At 41.8% G+C, this 10,737-nt stretch overlaps 1 protein-coding gene across 1 annotated transcript in view; it reads left to right on the top strand.

Annotated features, from left to right (window-relative positions):
- LOC131953611 (WD repeat-containing protein WRAP73) overlaps positions 1-10,737 on the top strand; it is a 29,683-nt gene that overhangs the window by 4,553 nt on the left and 14,393 nt on the right. Inside the window, exon 8 of the mRNA XM_059316869.1 lies at positions 9,682-9,816. Within this exon, the coding sequence (XP_059172852.1) occupies positions 9,682-9,816 (135 nt within the window). The remainder of the gene's footprint in view (positions 1-9,681; positions 9,817-10,737) is intronic.

Genomic DNA, 10,737 nt, shown 5'->3' with positions numbered 1-10,737 from the left:
ATGGTAGAATATATATATAGTGGTGGTAATAGGATGAAAGTGGTGGTAGTACTATTTACAAGTGAAAAATTCAAAAAATTACTGCAAAAAAAAATATATTTTAAAAAAAAAGTTTTTTATTGCTTAATGTGTTACAGCACACATTCTGAAACTCCCCCTCCCCTCCTTACACATCTTCACATAAGTCAGACCACCTTCCCCCCATCCTCCCATCTGCACTGGGAGTTGATGTTTTTAGCATTTAGGATAGACTTGTTGCCCATTCTCAGTAACAGAGTTGAACAAAATATATTTAACTTATCTCTTATTCTCTTTTAAATGTGTAGTTACATTCTCCATTACTTATTAATTGATTTAATTATTTTTTTCCTGTTATCATTTTTTTTCTAAATTCTGTATATACACAGACATTTTATTGATGATAATTTAATCTTCAGCCTTTCAACCTGATAGCTTTTTTTTTTTAAATAGCCTTAAGAAATAAGATAAACTATTGCAAAGAAAACAGTTATTATTTAAGTTTAAAGTACACAACAGTTGTTATCTTTTACTTGGGTGTTATATCTTTTATTCTGATTGGATAAGTGCATATTTTAAAAACTGAAGATTTCTCTCCAGACTTACTAGTTGTGTTGAAGTGAGCAAGAAAGGGGAATTCCCATTTTTTTTTCTACTTTCACAATCAGTGTGATTAGGTATCGATGTGATTGGTCCTACCTGTTTGGGTTGGACATCATTAGGTTGTGATGAAGGATTCATCAGAGAGGCCTGATTGGTTCCATGGCTTGATGGGGGTGGTCCCGTAATGGGAGCAGGCTGCGCTGCGGTGGGGGATGAAGCCGCGGTGGTCGGGTAGTAGTTGCTAGTTATAAGCTGGCAGCTGGAGTTGTGGATCGGGGCTATTCTTTGAATGGATGACATGTTGGGTTGGTTGTTTTTTTTTTTTTTTTTCACAAATGATCAAGTTTTTTAAAAGTTGATAATAAAAGTCAATTTATCGTCACTTGCATCTTGTTAGCTGGTGAGAATCAGAATGACCTTGACCTGTGGAAATAATGGAAAGGTGATCTAAGTCTTAATCTTGATTATCTGCATCAGCAACAGCCTGCATGTTTAGTTGCCATTTGTACTATTGCTATCTAACCTATCCTTGTGTACCATCTGTAAAAAACATCAGGATGGTCTTATATGAAAGAAAAGTTACCATTTCAGACCGGATGTGGAGGATGGCAGGTGAAGTAGTGCTCACCTGTTTCTGTAACCTCAGCATATGAACGGATTGTGTGGTCTTTACTTTCCCTAACACATGTTAGGTTCCACTCAGTGTTGGGTTGATCATGTCATACATGCTCCAACCCTGCACTCTCAGGTTATCTGTCATGTGCACTACCATCCAACCTACCGATCTTCCCCCCCCCCCACCACCACCACACCATGGATACCATCTGCAAGACTCATCAGCTTTTACTCATACAACGTCTATTGTCCACCACGTCGCTCCCCGCCCCCTCCACCCTAATTTATCACACTATCATCATTAGTTCAGTTCCTGGGCTTGAGCCCTCCCATAACAGTTATTAATTTAATGCATTACACCGCCCTAATGTAACTTCTTAACAATGCTCTTTGATGAGGTCGAATGGTAGTGTTGACTGCAAACCCGAAAATCTTTAGTTCGGATCCCGGGCTCGAGTGTGTATTATGTCCCTGAGTCCACCCAGGCAAAGTAAAGGTGGCTGTGCGTAGTGATGGCCACATTATCCATTTTTATATCGAGGTCAATAAAACAGATGAACTCTACTTCACCTGCCCCGTGGGTCCTTTATTTTTATAATGCACTTCTCTAACAGTTCAACAATATTCCCCCATCTAACGCCATCACAAAACCAAGATTGGCAATAGAAGAAGAAACCATAATAAACATGTCACAGCCGTCCTTTAATTCCCTCCAATCGAGCCATAAACACTTTGCGGGTAGGTCAATATATTTACCAATAATCAAACAGAATAAAGAAGATCCTTAAACTAGCACCTTGAACAGCTGTGTGTAAACACACACCCGATGCATCGATTTTTTTTTCTTTGTTATTTAAACTAAAACGTATCACAGAATGAGATTCGCACTATACTGGTACTTCCTTCTTTTCAACAAAAACATCACCAGATGAGATTAACACTATAGTGGTACGTACTTATTTCAACTAAAACGCATCACCGAATGAGATGAACACTAAACGCGGTACTTACCCAGTGGATGAACTTGTTGAAGAATGTTACACAACTGTGGTTTGGGTCACTACCTTACAAGAACATTGTTAAAAGTCGCCGTGGGTATCTTGATTAGAGGACCCGTTTAGCCTGTGTGTGTATGGAAGAAATAAATCTTAGCGTCACCAGATCGGTCCTAGATGGGATGAGATATGTTGTCGTTCACGCTCCACAGGAGCCTCTACCCAACTGGATCCTAACGGTTAACGGTAAATAATTGCATCTGTCGGTGGTGGGGGGGGGGGGATTTGGATTATCATGTTCATCAAACCGTGACTTTAATGGCTCTATAAGTATGATGTTACCGCAACCATCTGCCACCCTCCCACCCCCCTGCCCTACACCCCCCATCTCTCACGTGTTATTGGAATAACCCTGAGATAGCGGTACCTCTTGTGGCATTGGGCTTGGGTATTAAAATATCAAGTATCGGTAGGCCTACATTTGCTGCCATCAGATTATGAACATAATATACTGTAACGCCAGAACAAGAACGCCATTTTCCAACACTAGTATCAAAGACGAATATTTCTCCATCATCAATACGACAGTCGTTTATACTAACGCCATCAGGAGAATACTGGCCCCAGAATACGAACATCCATACCATCAGTAGTGGACTAATGACCCAGAATACGAACATCTATACCACAAGTAGGGGAATATTGACCACAGTATACGAACAACTATACTAATAGAAATATTGACACCGGAGTACGAATAACTACTAACATCAGATAAATACTGACCCCAGAATACGAACAACTGTCCCATTCGACGAACATATACCAGTGGTTCTTAATCTGGGTTCGATGGATCCCCAGGGGTTCAGTAAGTAAGTTTCATAGGGTTCGGCGGCGGTCAAGACACACACCCGACTCATTTGATTCACGATCGGATTTTGTCAATGCGGACGATAAAAGTATTAATAAGGGTTCGGCGGATGGGCAAATGGAACTTGTGGGGTTCGGTACCTCCAAAATGCTCAGAACCACCATCATATAACATCTTTACAAACCAACCATGAACATCTACCTATACAACATCGACTTTTTCATCTCTTCACGCCTTGCCTGCCCCATTCTTATCTCTCCAAGCGGCCATCAAATCTCCAACGGTCCTGGAAGCTAGTATAGAAAAGTAACGGTACATGACTGGTGGTGTCGTGTTACTGGACTGGACTGACGCCGTGTCGTACAGCTCCATGCATGGCTGCCTCCTGGGCTCTCGGCATTGGTTGAGACAACATGTCGACAGTGTTGTCTTGTTGCCATGCCCTGGGGCTACGTGACAGACCCGGGGGACTTTGGTCCTTTAATTTACTACATCTGTACGTTTAGAGCTACATCTACGCCCTGCGTGATTTGGCCTGGTACGTTTGTTCTTTGCGTCAGTACCGGTATAATGATGGGCGGGTGGCCTAGCGCTAGAGCGCTAACCCGAAAGCCTCGAGTTCGAATCCGGGTTATAATCATATTGAACGTTTGTAAGTATCTGGTTCTTTGCGTCAAGCGTTGAATCCTAATACTGGTATAATGATGAGACGTGGCCTAGCGGTAGAGCGTTAGACTGCTAACCCGAAAGTCTCTCGAGTTCGAATCCGGGTTATAGTCCGATTGAACGTTTGTAAGTATCTGGTTCTTTACGTCAAGCGTAGAGTCCTAATACTGGTATAATGATGAGACGTGGCCTAGCGGTAGAGCGTTAGACTGCTAACCCGAAAGTCTCTCGAGTTCGAATCCGGGTTATAGTCCGATTGAACGTTTGTAAGTATCTGGTTCTTTACGTCAAGCGTAGCGTAGAGTCCCAATACCGGTATAATGATGGGACGGCGTGGCCTAGCGATAGAGCGCTAGACTGCTAACCCGAAAGTCTCCAGTTCGAATCCGGGTTATAGTGAGATTGAACGTCCCATGGACCGTTAGGTTCGAAAAGCGAACTTTACTTACTGGTTTTTAACGACAGCGTGTACACATAGATAACATATAAACACGGGGTAAATATTAACCCACAGATATGGGGAACATACAATGGCCTAATCAGGAAAATGCCAAAAACACAGTGGAATGCCAGGGTTCTGAAGCCAGACATCTTGTTCTGAGAGTGCGTCTGTTTCGGCTTGCAATAGGACCGGTTTGGTTAATGCTGATCGGTTGGTTTTAAATGTATATTGCTCTGAAGCTTAAAGTTTTTAAAAACCCGTTTGTCGAACCCTAATAAGAAGTACCCTGTTGGGTTTTTAAAGATGTATCTCTAAAAAGTTTCAAGATTCCCAACAGGTCGGCTTTAGAAAACAAAGATTACTTTGTTTAGAAAGTTGTAAGAAGTGTATTGATATAATGGGGAATGGGATTCTGGGCAATGTTGAGCACGTTCTGTACCCAGCCAGCCCCACGGATAGCTGGCAGTGGTGGGGACGATGTAAATGAACCTATTGGTGCCATCTACAAAAAATCCCGTGCACGTTTTATTTTAGAAACAGATCAACTCTACTCTCTCACGTAAATGAACTGTTAATTTCAGCAAATGCGCCGGACATTGCACACATTTGATGGCATGGATAGGTTGACTTTGTCACATGTGGTCTCCTTGTAGGCATGTATCTTCATAAGTCGTAACTATATATCGCAGCAATGGGACAATCCTTTCGGGAGGTTTGATCCTGAGTTAGACTAGTTTCCCTGCCCCCAGTTTTTGGCCTACACCGCTTACATTTTTGAATGTTTTCATTTTGAAAACCCACCCTTGCTCCGTACTGTGTTGACTGTAGGCCTATGTATCTCTAGCTATTGGTTATGTACGGAGAGGATTGTAAGCCCTTCTCCCAACTCTCCCCACCCCTTCATCCCGCGGGCCTAAAAATGAGATAGGACAGTATCTTTTGTATTCATTTAAAAAGCAATCACATGCCTGTTCTCTTACGATATGCAAGCAAGTAGGCCTATACAAGTATTCCAATTATTTTCTTGCTAAATACATGTAAGCGTCATGCAATACATGATCTATTCAAGGGTTGGATCACGTGATGTGTTGCTAAATATAAACACGGCAGGTGCAGAAGTTAAAATTAAAAGCTCGTAAACAGTTCAACGACGGTTTGACTTATTGTAGATCTACTGCTAAATTAGACCTAGACCTTAGTAACACGAAAACTTCAGTTGGCGGACTGACTTACTGTAGTAGACTTACTGTTTACTGTGAAAAGTTTGCGGGCTGACTTACTCGGAACTTACTGTAGTGACCTACTTGTTACTTTGAAAAGTTTGCGGACTGACTTACTGTAGTAGACCTACTTGTTACTTTGAAAAGTTTGCGGACTGACTTACTGTAGTAGACCAACTTGTTACTTTGAAAAGTTTGTGGACTAACTTACTGTAGTAGACCTACTTGTTACTTTGAAAAGTTTGTGGACTGACTTACTGTAGTAGACCTACTTGTTACTTTGAAAAGTTTGTGGACTAACTTACTGTAGTAGACCTACTTGTTACTTTGAAAAGTTTGTGGACTAACTTACTGTAGTAGACCTACTTGTTACTTTGAAAAGTGTGTGGACTGACTTACTGTAGTAGACCTACTTGTTACTTTGAAAAGTTTGTGGACTAACTTACTGTAGTAGACCTACTTGTTACTTTGAAAAGTTTGTGGACTGACTTACTGTAGTATACCAGCTTGTTACTTTGAAAAGATTCCGGACTTACTGTAGTAGACCAACTTTTTGATTTATTTGATCCCAGCCCTAACCATGACAAGTATAGCTGTTTTACCCTACGACAGCGCTTCTCATTCAAACAAAACAACGGTAAAACATTAATGGGCGAGATTGGGTAAACAATGTAGGGAAGGGTGGGGGTGGGGGGTGCTATTAATGGGGCGACGGGGTAGGACACTAAAAGGACGGGGAGGGGATATTTATACAGTGTATTTCGGTTCAACACACTAGGAGAAGGCCTATATCCTTCTTCATATGTTTTGTTTAGGTTATACAGATTCACTACTACCTCTATCATTCGCGATTGTCAATGTGAGCAATACATAAGTCGACTCGACCTATACGCCTATGTTATTTCATACTCGTATAACTAGTATCACTGGTAACCTTACTTTAACCCCCAAAATAAACCTAACCCTGAGGGTTAGAGAACGCGTGTTGTCTAAAGCCTAACCCTCAGAATTAGAGTAGGTTTATTGTTGAGTTGAAAGCCTAACCCTCAGAATTAGGGTAGGTTTATTGTTGAGTTGAGAACCTAACCCTCAGAATTAGAGTAGGTTTATTGTTGAGTTGAAAGCCTAACCCTCAGAATTAGAGTAGGTTTATTGTTGAGTTGAAAGCCTAACCCTCAGAATTAGGGTAGGTTTATTGTTAAAAGCCTAACACTCAGAATTAGAATGGCTTATTGTTGAAAGCCTAACCATAAGTTAGAGAACGTTTATTGTCTAAACTCTAACCCTCACAGTTAGGGTAGACTCATCCGCCCCATATGTGTGGGTACATTGGAGCAGAGTTTCTTCCAGGCATCTCTTCAGGGGGGGGGGGGGGGGCGAAAAAAATTCTACCGCCCCCCCCCCACCTTCCGAACGAAATGACATTTATATAATTTATATTGAAAATATATACTTTTTACAGTGTCCGCCCCCCCCCCCCGAAGAAAGTCTACCGCCCCCCCCCCCCCCCCCCCCCCCCGCCGAAAATTTCAAGTGACCCCCCGGAGAAAAAAGTCTGGAAGAAACACTGCATTGGAGTCTCGATTATTAAATTATTCTAGCATTTATTTTCTGTTCCTCCATCTTAAGGCTAAATACCTGTTACAAATCTCCCAAAGACGAATGTTCAGTTCATAGAATATGTAAATTAAAATCTAAATTGTCAAAAAATAAAGCGTCTTTGAGAATCCATCATGCGTGAACTAGTGTCGCATATAACGGTATATTCAACCTGTCTAGTACGTCAAAGGTTGTTTTTTTTCTTGGTATAACATCGTCAGTTTTCTTTGTTGACTGGGGCTATGTAATCGTTTGTGAATTGATAATGTGACTGGGTTTTCCAGCTTTACGTCTTTTAGAAATTGAGGCATTAAAAGAAGCGAAAAAGAAAATAAATTGAAGTATTTGACTAGGTAAACTCGCTATTCAGATTAATTGATTTTTTTTTTATAGCTTAGTGTAGGTTTTTTTTTTTATGTCATGGTCACGCAATAACTGGCTGGATTCGGGAAAGTCATTTTGTTAGCGGACACTTTTAGAAAGGTCATTTAGTTAGGGGCTAGCTTCAACAATGGGCTATTAAGCTAATGGTGCATTTTAGAAAGATATTGTAATTCAGGAAGAAGACAAACTTTAGCTTAATTACAGGACTTGTAAAAAACATCTTGGAAAACATAGGCGATTAGCTAGCTGAAAGTAACGGCTAGAGGAACTTAAAAGTTTTAGATTTAGAAAGTGCCTTCACATCCTAAAATAAAACGGTGGCTTTTCTAAAAACATAAGTAAATATAAGAAACTCCTGATAACAATATTATCATCTATTCCCGTTAGTGTCCAAGACACATGGGGCAGTGACCTCGGCATATGAAGGAATAGTGTGGTCAGCACTATGCCCAGTCGCCTTTATTTTCCCTAACGTGAGTTAGATACCCATCAGAGCGGGTGAACAGGGACGTTCTACTGGCTTGAGGCGGATTCGAACTCGAGACTTCGTGTCGGCAGTCTAGCTCTCTAGACAAAAATGTAACTCCTTACAAGGTTTACCACCGATAAACAATACACGTGAAAATAAAAAATGGCGCTCTTACTGTATCGTCCGCATGTCGCCAGAGTAAATAAAATGTCCTGCTGCTTATCACAACGCTAATACCTACACATTCCCGTGTTTTGTTTTACTGTGTGTGTCGGGCTGCTCTTCCTAGAAGAACTAATTCTTTCCCTCTATAGTACTGTGTATTAGTACAACCTTGAACCTTGACACCGTAATAACCCATTGATAAGGAACCGATCAATACAGCGTACCAAAAGTCGATACAGTTTATAAACCTTGTTGAGATGGTAGGCATAGATTGAGAGTCAAACTAACAAATATGGCTAAAACTAAATCGTTTGACATTGTTTCAAAATTAATAAAAACTTATTCGACAGCACTTTTTTTGGCGGGGGAGGGGGGGGGGGATATTGTTCCTTTAAAAATTGTAACTAAACCAGTGGCGTAGCGAGGTCGGGTGTCACCCGGTGCGGCACTTAATGGTGTCTCCCCCCCCGAGGCGTAGCGACCATTCCCATTCCCTGGGACAAACTTTCAAACTTTCGATTTGCACCCCCCCCCCCCCACTCAAGTTTTCGATTTGCACCCCCCCCCCCCCTCAAACTTTCGATTTGCACCCCCCTCAAGTATTTCTCTATATATTTTGCTATTTTTTGCCTTGGTGTCACCCCCTTAAATGGTGTCACCCGGTGCGGTCCACACCCCGCACCCCCTCGCTACGCCTGTGAACTAAACCCAGTTTGGTAAAATGCGACCCGCGTCTATCAGGATAGGTATATTGATGTTACGCACTCTCTTCAATTTGCAAGTGTGTATGTGCGGTTAGCAGATTACACACTGTCAACAGTGTCATAACTCTGTTAAGTACAGGTGATTAAATTATAAAAAACATTTCCCTCCTCCCTATAAAAACAGTAAAACGAAACAGAAACATAGTCCATTGATTACAGTAAGCGCCATTTGAATTGACGACAAAGTAATAGGTTTTTTTTAGATTTCAATTGAAATTTTTCAAACTATAAAGTACCGAGTCGCCATATCAGAATAGGTAATTTAAAAATATGTATCTGAATATAGCGCATTGTCCGGCCAGCGCTAGGGGTCAGTTGTACGTGGCGAGAATATCCAGGTGCCAAGTGGGTCGTCTCACGCACGTCCTTTGTGTGGGCGCCGTGGACCGGGTCACGCTGGAGTGCCCGTCCACACCTACTCGGGTGTCAGGTTCAAGGTCGGAAACAAAGACAAGGTCTTGGCGAGATTGTCACGGCGCCCGTGGAGTCAAAAGTTTGGAGAGAGAGAGAAAATGCCACCCCCACCCCTCTTAAACCTCCACCTCTAATACTCTTTAGAATATACAAAATGCGGGTTTACGTTTACATTAGCTATAATGAAAAGACTCCAATATGTGTATATGTGTTTGTTGTTGTTATGAATATTGATAGAAGTAGAGAAATGAAAACCATATACACCGTTTTCAATATATTGAACTTAGAATATTGAAAAGGTTAGGTCTGTCTTTTATATTTCAGTATGCTATTTACAAAATTTAATTAAAATTTAATTATAAATCTAAGCTTACACGTTCTTTAAACTTATGTCTGCGTGTGTGTGCATGTTCTTTGCATTACTAAAACGACTGTGTTGTTTCTATGTATTTTCAGTATAAGGTGCTCTTATATTCATTGGATGGTCGGTGCCTTTCACGCTTCAGTGCTTACGACCTTGCCCTTGGGGTCAAGACGCTATCCTGGTCACCGTCTAGCCAGTTTCTGGCTGTGGGTAGCTATGATGAAAAGGTGAGATATTGTCAGATCCTTCTAGAACTGCACCATTTTTTGCTTGATATAGTGTTCAGATCTACTTATATCTGTTTTAAAGTCGTTCTACTGTCTCCTATAAAACGCTGTTAAAATTCCAAATTCTAAGTTCATGACTTGTGTACATCGCTTTACTTGCATTAATATCAATCAATTAATCATCCCTGGCATCTCTTGGGAGAGGGGGAGGGGTTGCCCTCACCGAAGCTTGTTTACCCCCCCCCCCCCCCCCTCCACATTGCCCATAATCCATAAGAACTGGGAAGGGGAGGGGTGTTGGGACACAACAGTTGACTCTTTCATAATTCTTTGCCATGTTTCTCGCTCTCCTGTGTTTATCTCTTTATCTTATCCACACAAAACAAAAGTGGCCTTTACATGTGTGGGTAGCGATCACAGCTACCACCGTCTCCCACCTTGATCCCTACTTACTTAACCACTGCCACACCAGCGGCGGGTCCTAATTAACATGTGCCTGACGCCTACGACCATTCCCCTACCCAATGTGTATGCCCGACTCCCTGGAAAACTCCAGCCAAACCTTGATAAAGTTGGCCAATTGATGAAGGACTCTCCATATGAAATCTACCACCGTCTCCCACCTTGATCCCTACTTACTGTCCTGTGCTAATTAACATGTGCCTGACGCCTACGACCATTCCCCTACCCAATGTACGCCCGACTCCCTAGAAAACTCCAGCCAAACCTTGATAAAGTTGGCCAGTTGATGAAGGACTCTCCATATGAAAGCCAAGTGTCCCGGGCCCGGCCATGGAGAAAAAAGTAAATCTCTATCTGTGTCTGGTCGTACTTATCTTAGTCAAGTGTCGACTGGGATTGGGGTCAGTTGGTTAGGGTGTGGGATACTTGCAGGGTTCGGTGGGGTTTGCTTTGCTAAGG

The sequence above is a fragment of the Physella acuta genome, unplaced genomic scaffold (genome assembly GCF_028476545.2).
Source record: "Physella acuta isolate Inbredline_101_S28 unplaced genomic scaffold, ASM2847654v3 ptg000933l, whole genome shotgun sequence".
Lineage (NCBI taxonomy): Eukaryota > Metazoa > Mollusca > Gastropoda > Physidae > Physella > Physella acuta.
The sequence above is the reverse complement of the archived record's forward strand: the minus strand, read 5'-3'. Positions and strand labels throughout refer to the sequence as shown.